Source organism: Carassius gibelio, chromosome A2 (genome assembly GCF_023724105.1).
Source record: "Carassius gibelio isolate Cgi1373 ecotype wild population from Czech Republic chromosome A2, carGib1.2-hapl.c, whole genome shotgun sequence".
Taxonomy (NCBI): Eukaryota; Metazoa; Chordata; class Actinopteri; order Cypriniformes; family Cyprinidae; genus Carassius; species Carassius gibelio.
In genome coordinates, this window is record NC_068372.1 from 20,775,424 (window position 1) to 20,793,574 (window position 18,151).

Consider the following 18,151-nt stretch of genomic DNA (forward strand, 5'->3'; position numbering starts at 1 on the left):
GTGTTAAATATATAAACATATTTAATAACAGTGAATATAGTTTGTATGTTTCATTTTGTCATAATATTTCATTCATAGCAAAGAATAAGTATTAATTTGATTGGTAGTATTTAGTAGCCTTCAATATAATATTTAGTACTTCAATAAAAGTTAAATAGTGGCATTTCAGACATTATCATATTTGAACCTTTGGTGTACTGACTTTACACATAACACCTTCTTAATGTAAACATTAATAATTAATAAAATATTTTAAGAAACGTTGTTATGCATTGTTTATGCTCTGTACCACATTGAAACTTCTTCATTATTTTGTATTAATTTTGTATCAGTGACTTTCCTCAGATACGTTCCTGGATTTTTATTACTTACTTGACAGAATTTTCCCTCCATAACACTGACTTTTAAAGTCTCATTTCCATCAGTTTACCAGGCAATAATTTTTTTAATTGATTTTTTTATTTTTATTTTTTGAAGTAACGTTAGATTCACGTTGCGGTACCAGAGAGTGTGACGAAAGACGGCTGTAAGATCTTATTTGTGTATTGAAATGCCAATCATGTTTTTACAGTGCTCTGATAGGTTCAAACAAAGCACCACCTACTTGAATAATCCAATAACTTCCGCTGACGATTTTTGAATGCAGAGCGGTTAATGTTGGTTTACGACTCATAAGGGCAAAGTGGCAGAAACATACTAGTCTCAATTTTTTGATTCAGAAACGTTCACAAACAACTGCAATTGATAAACTATAACCGGAGATGGATCCTGCCTTGTCGAAACTTCTTATCGGACTCGCTGTCAATATAAGTCGTAGTGATGGTAAGATGCTTGTTTGCTAACGTTAGCTGCTAATCTTTTCCAGACATGAACTGCATAATTAAATCACTTGATGTAAAAAAAAAAAAAGAAAAAAAAAAGATCGCAAATAAAACTTTCAGCGCACATAACACGTACTGATTATTGCTGCCAATGGAAGGTTTCTAAATGTAAAAAATTGCTTTGAATAGAAAAATTCTAAAAAAAATTCTAAAATTCTAAAATTCTAAATCTGAAGATATATAAATAACACAAAATAATTTATTCCTGTGATCCCTTGTGTTGTTGGCAAGGATTGTTTTAAAGGGATAATTCACACACACCAAGATAAAGTCTGTAATTCCAACTTAATTTCTTAACTCATGTTCTTCCCATGTGACTTAGTTTCTTCAAAAACAGAAATTAGGCTGAATGGCATTTACAATTTACTGTATGGAAAACAAATATAAAATAAAAGTAAATAAGTAAATAGCTTATTTTTCACCACAAGAAGTCAGTCATTAATTATCTCAAAGTTCCACCAAGATAATGCTGTTTTCTTATGCCACAGGAAGAATACACAGCGCCACTGTGAAAACTGTCAGTGCCTCGAAGTCCACAGTGAATGTGGAATGGGCTGAGAAAGGCATGACTAAAGGAAAAGAGGTTGGTACTTAATTTTTCATAACATAAGACTTTTTCCCCTTTGCTTGGAGCAGTTGTTAGACTGTTGACCACAGGTTTTGCTAAAGCTCTAGGGTGTTATGCTTAACTAATAAACAAATGTTCCCCTAGGTTGACCTAGATGAACTTAAGCAGCTCAATTCTGACCTGATGCAACACCTCCAACCATGTCGTCAAGGGGAGCGTGAGTCCGCACCTGCACCTTTGTCAAAACCGGCAAAAGTGAGTCCTTTATTTCTTTTCTAGAAATTCTTATTTGTTCTAAATGCACGTAAGGTTTTTATATTTTATTTTTTATATTGAGAGTATTGACTATCTGCACTGTTGTTTCACAAAGGGCTAAAATGGACCAATTTGCACAGACAGTGTTGTCAACATCTGATATGTGCATGTTGGTTACCATGGTAATGCTGTAGGCGTCAGCACAATGTCTAGACACTTTTTTTTTTTTTTTTTTTTTTACAAAAACTGTCAGTAGCTGTCAGTGTGATAAGAGGAAAACCAGTGGTGCTGAAAGCAAAAGTCATTTGAGAAAACAAACCTTACTTAATTCCACACATTCATGCACTGTGTCTAAAAACACTAACTCATTTGTTATTTTATACCTACAACACTCCTACAAAAATTATTTTAATGTTATTTCATTGTGCCATACAGAATGTCAGAGCATCAGAGCTTCCATCAAGATCATCAAGAATACCTACTTCAGAACGTAAGTTATATTCTCTGTTGTTCCGAGTCAAAGTTGGTCTCCTGACCTGCACCAGTGTAAACTTAAGGTGTGTTTCCCATCTGAAGCTGCTCCTCAGGATTGTTCATCTGAAGAGTCAGGTTTGTATGAAGTGCATGCTTTCTTCATGTTCTCCAATCATACTCATTCACGCTTGGATCATAACATTTATCATTAGTAGGGCTGCCCCCAAGAAAGAAAAAGTAAAAATCCATAGGAAGTGGGGTGGTCATGCAGCCAGTGATGGACAGATCGTTAATGGCTGATCTTTGTGGTAATATATCGGGCAAGACAACCGAACTATTATTCATTGACATCACATATGGCTTAACATCTGAAATATGTAAGTAGTAGCGACCTTATATGGCCGCTCAATCTAATGTTGACCTGTGTGAAGTGTGAAAGCTGAACAGTAGTGCACTCGTAGCATGATAGATGGAGGCATCGGTGCGGTCACTTGCTCTTAAAATAATCCGTCATTTTGATCATGCGGATAAGAGTAATACATCTTTGGAATCGACATTTATTTGTGTGTGCTCACAATAACAACAAAACATTGCGCTTTTGTAAAATAATGAAAGCAAACCGGATGTGCTTTCTGCCGTCTCGGCCTCTCTGAGCTTGAGCGTGAAACTCTGTGTATACTTCCCTTACAGACATGAAAAATATATCTATAGGGAGTGAAATGTCTACTTTTTCAAATGAAATTATTAATATCTGGAAAGAAAGGAAATTTCTGTGATTATGTAACCCGAGTTCATATAAGACCAAAACATAGAAAACAATAGTTTATCAATATAATATTCAAATGTTAATGCAGTATAATCTTACCTTGTTTTTTTATTTTTTATTTTTCCCTGACACATTCATCATTACTTCTGCTGGTGTGCTGTGGCAAGTTTTATGTGTGTGCTGGTGCTTATTCAGCTATGTAGGCAATTAAAGTCTCAGATTTAAACGGTTTATTAATAAATGTGGGATTAGTTGACTAATGCTTAAAATGAACGACTACTAGTCGACCAAAAAGAAATCTTTAGTCGAGGGCAGCCCTAATCTTTAGACTTAATCAGGGTGTCTCTTCCCACTTCTGTCCACATTATCTTTTCTACAAATGATCTACTTGTAGCAATCAAAAAATTCTCTTAAATTACTGTTTCGGTCAGTCCAGAAAGTTCTCAAATGGTTATCAAAGCACTGTGAATGGTGGTTTCTCACTTTAGGGTTTTATATAGCAATAATTGTTCTTTTCATCAATTTAGAAGTTACTTTCTGTACTGTGTGTTTGCACTTTGTCAGATACTATGGGGTGAGGAGCTCACATTGTTGTTCAATTATTGCTGATTAAAATACAGTCATGACAAACATTTTTGGAGGTTCTGGTGTTGCCTATAGGGTCACCTTTTGATTTAGTGGCAGTGTTGACACTGCATTGCAGAGAGTACACATAACATAATTTCATCCCCTTTCAGCTTCTAGAAGGATGACCACACGTCAGACTTGCTTGTTCCGACATCCTGCCCCTCCACCTGTGGTCTCGGCCACGGCTGCAGAGGAAGTTCTCTCTCAGGATCTTCCCTCATCTACGATCCCTAAACCTTCAGGTCTGTTTTTTCATTAGCATAATGTTCTCTGTCCTCTTTATCTCACTACATATCTTGCAGCTTTACTGGTATCAAGTTGTTTTGCATTTCAGTGAACTGATATTGATTGTTAACCTGTTTGAGGTGAACGCCCTGAAACAGCCATGCAGATAACTTGTGCAGTCCGCTTTGATAATCTTGCATATTTCATTAAGTTGCTATCTGGATTGGTAGGCTACCAGAGGAGATTTGTTTCAAAGCCAGCTTCTCCTCTACTACCAACTGCTGAGGCTATTTGTGAGAGTGAGGCTTCCAAATGTGCCCCCATGGCTCCACCAAGTATGTACTGTTTTGCATTTGTCATGCATGCTTTCACATTATTGATAAGGTGGTTAGTAACATCTACAACACTTGCATAAACCGTTCTATTTGTAATCTTTTAGGCCATCGCATGTCTCAGGTCTCAGAAATGAACAAGGTTGCAAACAAACGGTTGTCAGTAGCCAAAAATCCAGAAGCACAGAAGAGAGGAAAGGTAACTTATTTGATTGTTATTGTTCAGGATACCTTTACACAACAACACTTGTGCTAAAAACTTTTAGAGACAACAATGTCAACAAGTCACTTTGTAAAGGAACACTGGTGTGCTTGCACACATATGCATTAAGTACGCACTCCCGCATGCCTATAGATTAAACATGTAATCTGCATGCGCATGACGTCACCGTTTTCACAACTTCAAATTTTTTGTAATAAGGTAATAGTATAGTTTTCGAAAACTTGCATTTATAAACTCATTCTCAAGCCCTCTAAACATTGTTATAGTGCAAATGAATAGGTAAAACAAAAGTTTTCAGTTTGTAGTTGTCAATGTGGTGTAAACAGCCCCTCAGATATGCATTTATTTTTCCTTTGCATTGTACTTAATTTAACAATTAAATTGTTTTATTATTTCTATTATTTGTTTTTTTATTACTAATAAATATATATATATATATTAGACACACACACACACACACACACACACATACAGAACTGGTCAAATAATTATTATATAATCAAAAAGTTGATTTATTTCATTAATTCCATTAAAAAATTGAAACTTGTATATTATATTCATTCATTACACACAGACTGATATTTCAAATGTTTATTTCTGTTCATTTTGATGATTATAACTGACAACTAAGGACAATCCCAAATTCAGTATCTCAGAAATTAAAATATTACTTAAGACCAGTACAAAGAAAGGATTTTTTGAAATTTTGTCCAACTAAAAAGTATAAAAATTAAAAGTATGAGCATGTACAGTACTCAATACTTAGTTGGGGCTCCTTTTGCCTGAATTACTGCAGCAATGAAGCGTGGCATGGAGTCTTATCAGTCTGTGGCTCTGCTTGTGTGTTATGAGAGCCCAGGATGCTCTGATAGTGGCCTTCAGCTCTTCTGCATTCTTGGGTCTGGTATATCACACAGATTTTCTATGGGGTTAAGGTCAGGCGAGTTTGCTGGCCAATTAAGAACAGGGATACCATGGTACTTAAACCAGGTACTGGAAGATTTGGCACTGTGTGCTTGGGGCCAAGTCCTGTTGGAATATGAAATCTGCATCTCCATAAAGTTGGTCAGCAGCAGAAAGCATGAAGTGCTCTAAAACTTCCTGGTATATGGCTGTGTTGACCTTGGACCTCAGAAAACACAGTTGACCAACACCAGCAGATAACATGGCACCGCAAACCATCACTGACTGTGGAAACTCTACACTGGACCTCAAGCAACATGGATTGTGTGCCTCTCCTCTCTTCCTCCAGACTCTGGGACCCTGATATCCAAAGGAAATGCAAAATTTATTTTCATCAGAGCACATAACTTTGGACTACTCAGCAGCAGTCCAGTCCTTTTTGTCTTTAGACGCTTCTGACGCTGTCTGTTGTTCAAGAGTGGCTTGACACAAGGAATCCGACAGCTGAAACCCATGTCTTGCATACGTCTTTGTATAGTGGTTCTTGAAGCACTGACTCCAGCTGCAGTCCACTCTTTGGGAATCTCCCCCACATTTTTGAATGGGGATTGCTTGTACACCTTTTTTTTTTTCTACCCCATCTTTTCCTTCCCTTCGCCTCTGTATTAATGTGCTTGGACAAGGAGCTCTGTGAACAGCCAGCCTCTTTTGCGATGACCTTTTGTGTCTTGCCCTCCTTGTGCAAGGTGTCAATGGTCATCTTTTGGACAACTGTCAATTCAGCAGTCTTCCCCATGATTGTGTAGCCTACAGAACTAGACTGAGAGACCATTTAAAGGCTTTTCAGGTGTTTTGAGTTAATTAACTGATTAGAGTGTGGCACCATTTGTCTTCAATATCGAACCTTTTCACAATATACTAATTTTCTGAGATACTTGGATTCTCCTTAGTTGGCAGTTATAAACATCAAAATTAAAAGAAACAAACATTTGAAATATATCAGTCTGTTTGTAATGAATGAATATAATATACAAGTTTCACTTTTTGAATGGAATTAGTGAATGATGACAGTCGATGACATTCTAATTATATGACCAGCACCTGTATAATTTATGTGTGTATAGGTATATATGTATATCACACACTACCAGTCAAAAGTTTGGGATCAGAATTATTTTTAATGTTTTGTACAGGAGTTTCTTATGCTCATCAAGGTTGCATTTATTTTATCTAAAATACAAGGGGGAAATTTTAATATTATGAAATAACATTATGATGTAAAATAACTTTTTTCTACTTTTATATATCAAAATCTAATTTATTCCTGTGATGCAAAGCTGAATTTTCAGCATCATTACTCCAGTCTTCAGTGTCACATGATCCTTCAGAAATAATTCTGATATGCTGTTGGAAACTGTTGTGCTGCTTAATATTTTTTTTTTGGAACCTGTGATACTTTTTTTCAGGATTCTTTGATGAATGAAAAGTTAAAAAGAAGAGCATTTATTTAAAATGAAAATCTTTTCTAACAATATACACTACAGTTCAAAAGTTTGGGGTCAGTAAATTATTATTATAATTTTATATATTAATAATTTTTTTTAATTACAAGTTTTATTCAGCAAGGATGTGTTATTGTTAAGAAGTGATGGCAACAATTTATATTGTTAGAAAATAATTATTTTGAATAAATGCTGTTCTTTTTAACTTTATTCATCAAAGAAGGCTGAAAAAGGATTGCAATTTCCAAAACAATATTTTGCAGCACAACTGTTGCCAACATTGATAATTCTAATAATAAATCAGCATGTTAAAACGATTTCTTAAGGATCATTTTGCACTTTAGACTGGAGTAATGGCTGATGGAAATTTAGCTTTGCATCAAATAAATAAATTATATTTTAAAGGATATTAAAATAGAAACCATTATTTTGTTGTAATAACATATTTTGCAAGAATACAGTTTTCGTTTTCTTTTTTTTTTTTTTCAAATAAATGCAGCCTTGATGAGTATAAGAGACTTAAAAAAAAAAAAAAATTTTTTTTAATTTTTTTTTTTACTTGTTTGGTTACAGTTAATCTTGAAGAGGAAATTTGTAAAGATTTATTTATTTTCTCCATCCAATTCTTGCTATATTTGTTTCTAGTTTGCAGATACAAGTCGACCTAATAAGCAGTTTTACCAGATGATCGAGGAATACAGAGAGACCCTGGAGAGAGTACCCATGTCCTTTTCTGATCCTGTAAGTTAATGAGTATACTATTACTATTCTAATTTATTAATTTCATATTTTAACACAGTGTCTCTCTTAGGTCAAACCTCACCGAATATGTGTCTGTGTTCGCAAACGTCCGCTGAATAAAAAAGGTAGGTTGCTGATATGACCTCTCTTAATGGAATAGAATTGTTTATTCTTTGTTGAGTTTTTCCTTTTTATTTCTCATTTATTTGTTTTTAGAGTTGGCAAAGAAAGAGATTGACGTGGTCACGATCCCTGGTAATGGAGCCCTGCTGTTGCATGAGCCCAAACAGAAAGTGGATCTGACCAAGTACCTAGAGAATCAGACTTTCCATTTTGATTACTCGTTTGATGAAGACGCCACTAATGACTTGGTTTACAGGTAGCTGCATATTCGAGTTTCCATGCATGTACATGAAGTGTCATTCATTCAAAGATCAGTTCACTCTAATCTGTCATTTCTAACCGAAACTGAAACAGCAATTTGTAATTTGCATGGAATAGAGCAACCATTACCAGTAAATAATGACAGATTTTACATGTTTGGATTATCTTTTTCTAAATAATAAAATCTAATTCACTATTAATGTTTAATTCAGAAAATATTCAAATGGTTATCAATTTAACTTTTAGGTTCAGTGCTAAACCTTTGGTTAAGACCATTTTTGAAGGTGGTATGGCGACGTGCTTCGCATATGGCCAAACAGGCAGTGGAAAGACCCATGTAAGTGGTTTTGTTTGTTTCTTCCAAAATAAAATTCCAAAACATTTTTCCATGTTGTTCATCTGAGGCATTATTTACAGACTATGGGTGGAGACTTTTCTGGAAAGAGCCAAAACAGCTCTAAAGGGATTTACGCCCTGGCAGGTGATTGAAACTGTCACATGTACTTTAAATACTGGCCTGTTACTTTTATCCATGTTCACTCATGTATTAATCTCTCTGCATACGTCACAGCACAGGATGTATTTACCCTCTTAAGGCAAAAGCGATATGCTGATATGGACCTTTGCCCATATGTCACCTTTTTTGAGATCTACAATGGCAAGGTTTGCTCACATTGTATGTTTCCGATTCCAATTTGGGGATTCTGTGATGGCTTGTCAAATGGATTCATGAATTTGCATGAAGTGTTAATAATTCTCAAATTTCCAAATCTTTACTGTGGTATTAGTATTTGGTTTTACACTGTTTTTGATTATGGTTGCAAGCATAAAGTACTTGTTCGGGCATGATGGGGAACTCTTTGTGTGCTGCAGGTGTTTGATTTACTGAATAAGAAAGCAAAGCTGCGTGTTTTGGAGGATGAGAAGCAGCAGGTCAATGTTGTTGGCCTGCAGGAAGTGCCCGTGTCATCTGTTGATGACGTCATCAAGATGATTGAGAAGGGAAGTGCATGCAGGTAAATATTAATCATTTTTTAAGGTGACCCTTTAAATGCCTTTTTTGTTGTTGTCTTAAATGACTGTTTATGCTACAGGTCTGTTATTTTAGAATTATTTAGATGCTTTAATGGTATGTTTTTATTATTATTATTATGATTTAATTAATTTTAGGTTTAGTAATCCTTTGTGCTCTTCATTTTTATTTGACATTCGGTTAATTTTAGTCATTTTCCATTAGTTGACAAGGCAACCTTTCTTCTAATTTCGAAGTTATTCCATCAAATTTTTATATACTAATTTTACTTGCGCCTTATTTCATTTACCAAAAACGTTTGAACAAACGCAACTCTATCTTGGCTTTATAACAGAACGTCTGGCCAAACGTTTGCCAATGCCAGCTCATCACGTTCACATGCGGTTTTGCAAGTAATTCTAAGGCGGCGGAATATCCTCCATGGGAAGTTCTCTCTGGTGGACCTGGCTGGGAATGAACGTGGCACTGATATCAGCAATAACGATCGGCACACCATCGTGGAGACGGCCGAGATTAACCGCAGCCTGCTGGCTTTGAAGGTGCTTTGTCTAGTGGCTTCTGCGCCAAATAGGTCATCTCTACATCATTCTTTATCCTAAATACACTTTTTCCCCCCATTTTTAATAAATTAAATTTAAATGCATCCTAATTACTGTTTAAACTGTTTAAAATCTGAGGTTGTGTTTATACAGCTGATAGTTATAGCTTTTGTTTGCTGCTCAGTTATACTGTTAAGAAACCTATATGTGCCCAATGCTTTTTTTTTTATTTATTTTTTTATCCTGCTTACAAACACACAAGTAAATGGTGGTTTTAGTACGGTTAAGTTGTTAATGTCTTCCCTTCTGCCTCAGGAATGTATCCGATCTCTGGGACAGAACAGCGAGCACATCCCGTTCAGGATGAGCAAACTCACCCAGGTGCTTCGGGACTCCTTCATTGGAGAAAACTCCAGGACCTGTATGGTAAGAGTTTGCTAGAGTGATTATTCAGTTTTGTGTATATGTGCGTTTCAATAACGCTTTTTTTTTTTTTCAGGACTTGCTTTTGATACTTGTTTGTTGTAACATTTATCTCTTTGTGTGTTTTGTTCGTTTCAGATCGCAATGATCTCGCCGGGTATGAGCTCTTGTGAATACACTATGAATACACTACGTTATGCGAACAGGTGCTTTTTTATCTTCCTTGATTTAAACTAATGTTGCTGTGATTGGCCTGGAAGGCCCTCTGGTGGTGCGGTTTAGGTATCACACTCATTTGTGGGTGTTTGTGACAGGGTAAAAGAACTGAATGGTGTGTCTAAGGGAGCTGCAGTGGAGAATGGTACAAAACTAGAGCTTTCTGAGGAAGGAAACTCCTCGGAGGAAGTGAGTGAAGTGGCAGGACTTTCATCTAGAACTCTAAATAAATTTTGTGTTTTTGTTTCGTTTATAATTGGTTAAATGGAGCTTTTATTTGAATGGCAATTAAACTTGTGTGTACATTTTGTATTTATTTACAGATATGTGATACAAAAATTGATACAAAACCTCTAAAATGTACTTCTTTTCAGGAGTCTGTTCTCCCAGCGTTTGAGGCTATATCCCAAGTGTCTGAGATGGAGGAGAGGTTTTATGAAGAGCTGAAGGTTTGTAGCTGTTTGTGTAAACACACCTGCTCTGAGTGGGCAGCTTTGTTTTAAACCTCACAATCACTCAAAAAGTTACAGAACTCCCTTTAGCAATCAAGTTACAAAACGAACTTTGCTATTTGTTTACCCCTGAATGCATTTCTTCAGACGTTTTTTTTTTTTTTTTTAAATGCTCAAGGACCTTGGTTGAGTCATAGGATAAGTGGGTTTTGTGTTTATCTGTGTTTCTCATTCCTTTTCCAGGGGTGCAGCGAGGTTGCCAGGTCTATGGAATATCCCTCATTTGATATCATCCCAAATTTACCAGAGATTGATGCATTTATGAGGAAACTGCAAGGTATTTCATTAGAATCCAAACAGACACCTACATTACCATTCAAAAGTTTGGGGTCAGTAAGGTTTTTGTTTTTGAAAGATGTTTCTCATGCACACACAGTAATATTGTGTAATAATATTACAATTCAAAATAGCTGCTTTCTATTTTTATACATTTTAAAATGTCATTAATTCCTCGACTTTTAGCAGCCATTTACTCCCTCCAGTCTGCAGTGTTATATTTACTTTCAGAAATCATTCTAATATGTTAATTTGGTGTCCAAGAAATATTTCTCGTCAGTATTGAAAAGTTATGCTGCTAAATATTTTTAAGTAAACTGTGATACTTGGTTTTCAAAGGAGCAGCCTTTTTATGAAATAGAAGTATTTTTTTAACATTATAAATGTATTTTCTGTCACTTATGATCAATTGCTCATGCAGCCTTGCTGAATAAAAGTATTAATTTCCTTAAAGAAAAAAAAAAAAACTTTTGAATGGTAATGTTCATTTTATTTAGGGGAAATTAATTAACACACACACATTTACCCCCCCCCCCCCCCCATACACCTCTGTTTATGTAAGAACTTGTTTGAGTTTGGATACACGTTGAAGTGACACACATTGTGTGGTTTGAGAAGGTGTTGATTAAAAACCCCTTCCATTTCCTGCCGAACATTGTAATAGTTTTACTTTTCCTTGTTGTAGAGTCTTACCAGGCTTTGAGATCAGCTATTGAAGCAGAACAGAGGGTCAGGATGTCACCAAACTAATCGAAGATGAGCTTCATCTGTGTACAACTGCAGAGACACCGCTTACAAAAGATAATGCAATTTCCATTTGTTCTTTTAATAATCTTATCTGCTGTATGGTTAGAAGATATATCAAGTTTTTGTTATTTTTGTTTTAATTGTTTTTGTGTACTGAATAAAGGTTCCCTCATCTTTGGATCTTTTGTAAATCATCAGCTGTTTGTGCTTCATTTACTTGCATCTGGATTCTTAGTCCTGTCACGTGTCTGCCTTGAAACTTTTTTTTTTATCCTGATGACGCCAAAATGAGAGGTGGTTTGAGCACCACTTCATACCACCCACCCTTCCCATCACCCCCAGCCTTGACCTCCAAACCGCCACTATATACAAGCCACAACCAGTGTATACACTTGCCCTGCAAGCACAAGCTGACACATGACAAATCAAAGGCCTAATAAACAGCTCGCACTGAACAGTTTACCTCAATGGATGAAAATAAACAAAATCGGCCTATGAGTGGGTGGCCCCACATCTCTGTGTGAGGCCTAAAATCTCAACTGCTTCCTCTGAGCTCTTTGGGTGGCATTTCCCACCCCCTCCCCTCCCCCCACCCCGCTCTGGAAATACATATAGCCGTGCTACATATATTGCACTACAATGGAAAATATGTATCTTGTTTTAACACTACATTTGATGTACACATACTACTGTATGCAGAACTTTTGTATAATGCTTAAAAAGTCTCATTCATTAATTCAAATTTTCAGTTTATAGCTGCTGTCCAGCCTTTCTTTGGTTGCGTTCATCTAGCGTTAAATATCTTTCAATGTAAAATAATTGCTTGGAATGTATACATATCAGTCATGTCGTGGAGAACTAATTAACATTCTTTTAAATAAATGTTTTGTTCAAATCTTTTTAGTCTGATTTAATATTCTCCTCTCTTGCATGATTAGGGACTTGGAGGTTCACTTCAGACAAACCTTAACTTCCTGAGAGCTGGTTCTAATTGAACCCTTCAGTGGTTTAAAGAGACTGAAACCATTTTGATTCGGTGTTGCGTTGTGGTTTTGTAATCGTCTTGGGATGTTACTAGCCAGCTTTGCTTCTGAAACAACACTCTTAGAATAGCTAAAAAGGACCTTGGGCTTGTTACAGATACGCTTTCTTGAATTCGGTTATTCACCATGAATTTTAAAGAAGACGAGAGCGCTGAAGAAGCTTTGGGTTTTCGATTTGGAAATGTGTTTCATGCGAGCCGAGTCTTGTATCTGTTGGCCCTGAGTCTGTTTGACTCTGCTTTCTGGATTCCAGCTGTCCACATGAATATTTTCTCAGTGTGGAGAAAATTGGCAGTGGCTAATGCTCAGTTCCCATCACCTCCACAGACTAAATAAACACAAGCCACCCAGCAAGCCTATCAGAGGAGCATGCAGAACAACCTCTGTTTTTCTTTTCCTTCTGACCCCTTTCTTTCTTCTGTCATTCTGTGGCTCTGGATTGTCTGTGAATGGATCTGAATGGGGAAAGTGTCCATCAACACCAGGCTCATTGCAGGCCTGAATAAAAGTGTTATGGTATTTGGAGAAGAGCCTTTTTATAAACATCCCTCAATTTTACGCCAATATTTATTTATTTATTTTTGCATACCCTGTCTATAATGTGATTTACTGCATATATCAGTCTCTCTGAAAATAAAACTTATATGACAAAAAAAAAAAAAAAAAAGTTTGTGAAAGAACAAAGGTGTTTTTCACTCTCCCTCTAGTTACTCTTTAATGCTGCGAATAACAAAACATTACAACCATAAAAATATGAATGCTATGGGAACCAAGGAAAAAAGAAGGAATGGAAAAGAAAACAAACAAATAGAATATACATGTATTGACATGACCTTTGAACTACTCAAAGTTTTTAAATATGGAGCATTTAAGTCAACCGTTTTAAAGCTTTTTTTCTATTAGGACTGGTTTGAATTGCATATTACATAAGGTTCTTTTTAGTTAGCTAATTATTCGAAAACCTGAATGCGACCTTGAGTCAGTTGAGTTCTGATTCGTGAGTTGTTCAGCACATTTTAAAGGTCAATCAATGGGTTCATTACAAAGAACAGGTTCAAAAAATGATTCATTCACAAATCTAGATGACCCGATCGCAGTAGTTTTTCAGCTACCAAATACTTGAAATAATCAGTGAATAATGACTTAATTTTCAGTCAGATCTTCATACAAAACTATAATTTAGAATATAGTGCACGAGTATAGACTACTTTAATGTTTTTTTTTTTTCCCGCCTATGCCACGTGGCCACCATAAATTGTATAGAAAATATATGCATGATGTTTCTTCAGGAATAATGATTTAATATTGAACAGGGAAATTAAGAGCAGACTACATGGATTTGTAACGACACGAGGGTAAGTCATTTCATCAAAACAAACGTCTTCAACTTTGAACATGCTTATTTTTCATTGAACCACAATTAAACTGGAGAACTCTTGGTTAAAGACTGTATTTTTAGTCAGCTTCAAAAGTTGACAAATTATGAAAACAGATGTTATAAGCTGATGCCGTTATGGTTATTAACTTGGATTTTGTTATTTTCATGGATGTCACAAGGGTGCAGTGTTTCAATGCTGAATTTGTTGTCATGCACATGACATGTTGTTACCAATAGAGGGCAGTCAAACTATGCACACAGAGCTCACACATGCACTTTGCATTAGAAATACATTTTCCCGCTGTTCTAATAATGTTGAGGTGTTCATTTGCATTTGTATTTATTTGCTTTAGCATGTTTACTCCTTCCAAAATCAATGTAACACACTAGGAAATTCCCAGCATCTTATTTGGCCCTGAAGCATCAGAATAGTTTCAGAGTCACATTGGAGCTTGCTTATTTTTCATGCAGTCTGGCATCGACTGGCATGCCCACTGGCACCAGAAGTTAATGCATTCACAGAGGCGTTTTAATATTTGATTTTGTTCATGAATGCTTCACTGTTTTCTAGGAATTGTTGAAGATTCCAAATGCGAATTTAGAATGTTTCCTTTAGAAGTCTGTTGAGATCCTTTTGCTATTCTTTTCCAGGTGGAATGATCAAATACAAGTGTGTCTGTGTGAAAAGATACAGGCGCTGGCGACAGGCCTTGTCTGCATGGCTGTGGTGAGTCTGGGTTTCCCCAGCTGGATGTGCTTGTTTATGCTTCCATTTCAAGGCGGCTAGAGGACAGTGTGCACGTCAACACAGGTGTGCAAACCACAGAGCCTAACAAAAACTAACTCATGCAGACGTTCATTTTTTAGTTCTTTATATATGCTCTGCGCATGTTATTAGATTTCGCTTTTGAAGAGTGAAAACAAATCAAATCACATATAAAAGGGGTTTCTATAATCTTTTAAGTGCATTGAATGTGACATCTACTTTTAGTGTTCATGCATTTCAGCTCAGTTTTGTAGTTTTTGTAGCACTGATTTGTATTATTACACAGAAATAACAGAAAAATGAACTGGTTCTCTGTGGAGCATCCCAGAGGCCAAAAGGTCCGCTCAGGACCAGTCAACACATACATGCTTACACTCTCTCATTTAAACATCCAGAGAAAGAGGGACACGCCTGTCTCCGCTCCAGTGATGGATTTAAGCGATGAGAGGCATTTCGTTTGGAATATTGGACCTCCTTGTGCCTTGGCCCTGCCCTTTGGGCCGAACATGCCAGACTGAATACATAGCTCTAAATGAGGGTTAGAACTCCCTTGTAGTCTTATAAAAACACCATTTAAAGTGTCTTACTGTGTTAGTTTACAAGTGTCCACATTTACAAGTACTTCTGAGTGTGTTTATCCAATTGAATGACTGTAATTAAAGTTTAGAACACAAAGTTCACTTCAAATTATATGACAGCTTAATCTGACTGTTGTGGGTTGCTGTTTTTCATATTTCAGTCTTTATTATAGTCCGATCAGCGCCTCCCCAGTGATTAAACACCTTCATAACTTGAGATACAAAACCTCTACTTCTACTAACTTCTTGTACTTTTTGCACTAGAACACAGACCGTTTTAAACTCTCATAAACATTACACTTCAAATCTTTCTGAGCAAAGAGGTGTAATTCGGCTGCAAAACCTACAATGCAATTACAGAAAGTGGATTAATGCTAACACACATTGTGTGTACCAAAAAATTATTTTTGTAAATAATCACACAAAATGCCATGACCTTGAGTCAAGCTGTAAGCAGCTACAAATAGTCGGCTTTACCAAAACCTTCCATTTGCTTTCAAAGTTTTAGCCGGCGATGTTGCAAGCATGACACAAACTCAATTTAAAAGAAATTTACCCACAAGGCCACTTCCATGTCAGTACTGTGAAAGCGTTTCAAAAAAGTGCTACAGCTACCATATATGGACAGATGTTTAAACCCAGAGCACCCAAGGACACATATGGCGTGGCTTTCAGCGCTACACAACATGTTGTGCTGGCCACATAAAATGGCTCTGCCAGTCTCCTCACAACATTCATTACATTTTATAACCTCTCACATGTGTTTAATTATAATCTGATGGTCTTTTACTCTGAGTGCCATACCATCCACAACCGCTTTATGATTATTCCCTCTCCTATTTCGAACATAGACAGCTCTGCCCTACGAATTGCAGTACAATTTGTAGAGAGCAGCCTAGAAAGATTTAGCCTTTGAATGACACAATGCAACTTAAACACGGCTGGCATACAGATTGTTATTGCTTTAACCAAACAAACCACTTCTAAACGCTGGATTTGCATTACAAGTTCATATTTAGGCCCCTCTGTAAACATTGCTGGGCAGAGTGAATCAATTAAAAGAGCATTACGTTAGTTCCTGTTTATTTAAAAAATGTTTAGACTGCAGGGGCCGCCTTGAAAATTCATATTGTTCCTGTGTCGGAATAGGCCGTAGAAAATTGCAAACACATTTGTTAGTTTGAAGCGATTTCTGTAAATATTGATCTGTGCTCTGTATAATGAGGTCAGGGAAATAATGATGATGGTTAACAACTATAAACAAGACGTATAGATGGACACGGGCTGAGAAACGTCAGATCACCTCCACTTCCTGTGCTATATCAGCTGATCTAAACGTCCGTTTTAGTATATGAAAGGCTTTGGTTTAGGTTCTTTAATACCCATAAAATATCTAAACCTTTTAGGATGATCATAATGAAAGTGCGACTCTGAATGTGGTAAATATGCAATCATTTAAAAAAAACTATGTTAATGTATGTAAAACATTTGGGACCTGTAAGAACGCTTATGTTCAACGAGGCTGCATTTATTTGATCAAAAATAGAGTAAAAACAAAACTATTGTGATTTTTATTTTTAATTAATATATTTTAAAATTAAATGTATTACTGTGATGGCAAAGCAATGAGCAGTCATTAATAATATACTGATTTGATCCTCAAGAATCTTTTGTTATTATTATCAGCGTTGCAAAATGTGCTGCTTAATATTTTTTGTGGGAATAGTTTGGTATTTTTGGGATTCCTTGATGAACGCGAAGTTCAAAAGAACAGCATTTATTTGAAATAGAAATGTTCTGGATCATCTAAAAGCCTTTACTGTCACTTTTGATCAATTTATTCACCTGCTATGTATAATCAGTTGTTATTGTCCCTTATCTATTTTATGAAATTTTCATCACCACCTCCCTTTTCCATCCCCATCAACCATACAAAAACAAAAAAACAGTGAATAGAATTGTAATCTTTTTTCCCCCCATTTTCAGTCATGCTGAGAGCGAGAGAGACCCGTGCCAGTCACCATAAATGTAAAACACACACTTTTAACTAATCAGCCCTATTGAATTCAACCGACAATGGCCGTTCATCCTCTGGCCACCCAAGCAGCACAGCAGATCATGTGTTCCTTTTGTTCTCACCCAATTTTTTTCCTCCCCCTTTTTACTTGCCCCATACAGACAATGCTTTGCTCCGATTGCTGCCATCCAGACGCATCTATCTGTTGTTAAAGGTGTCAGCTGTTATCTCACCCCGTATATTACCAGCTATTTCAAAGATTCTTTCAATTTGTGCCAACTGCTGCCTTCCATTTCTGGAGCATGGTTCTCTCTAAAGTGCTCCAACATGCAGAGCTCTTTAAATCTTTAAATCTGACTCTTCTCTGATAAAGTTTTGAGAGTGGAATGGGAGGGAGAGAGTCAGACCCCCCATTTGAATTACACAGTCCCAGTGCCGTTTGGCTCCTGCAGCTCATGATAACGCTGCCAAAGCCAGACATGAATGAGAGACAGCCCTATCGCTCCTGCGATCAGCTCTTTTCTCTCTAGTTTCCTCAGTCAATGCATGTTCAGTACGTCACAGAGCTCCTCAGGAAGATGTAGTTAAACTACGTCAGCTCTCCTAATCTCAGTGCTTCCCAGCGGAAGCTGTTGAAAGTTCCAGACCTCCAGTGAAGATATTTGGTGCGTTTTCAGGAGTTTATATATATATGTGATTTGAGTCTTGTCATGTGCTTTTCTTGGGTGGTTATAACCTGTTA

At 36.4% G+C, this 18,151-nt stretch overlaps 1 protein-coding gene across 2 annotated transcripts; it reads left to right on the forward strand.

The window, feature by feature from the left end:
* The first annotated feature begins 606 nt into the window (after positions 1–606).
* Positions 607–11,818, forward strand: LOC128030808 (kinesin-like protein KIF2C). 2 transcript variants are annotated; one of them, XM_052618810.1, is made up of 22 exons: positions 607–822; positions 1,370–1,464; positions 1,594–1,704; positions 2,140–2,194; positions 2,281–2,313; positions 3,682–3,813; positions 4,027–4,131; positions 4,236–4,327; positions 7,402–7,497; positions 7,568–7,622; positions 7,714–7,876; positions 8,128–8,218; positions 8,299–8,362; positions 8,453–8,544; positions 8,755–8,897; positions 9,249–9,453; positions 9,769–9,879; positions 10,015–10,082; positions 10,191–10,281; positions 10,467–10,541; positions 10,788–10,881; positions 11,566–11,818. In XM_052618810.1, exons 1-22 carry the CDS (start codon positions 762–764, stop codon positions 11,628–11,630), a joined length of 2,097 nt encoding a protein of 698 aa, XP_052474770.1. In that variant the 5' UTR covers positions 607–761; the 3' UTR covers positions 11,631–11,818. The 2 variants fall into 2 exon arrangements, with proteins under 2 accessions (XP_052474770.1, XP_052474780.1); XM_052618820.1 differs by lacking the exon at positions 2,281–2,313 and having other exon boundaries at positions 628–822.
* Positions 11,819–18,151: the final 6,333 nt, after the last annotated feature.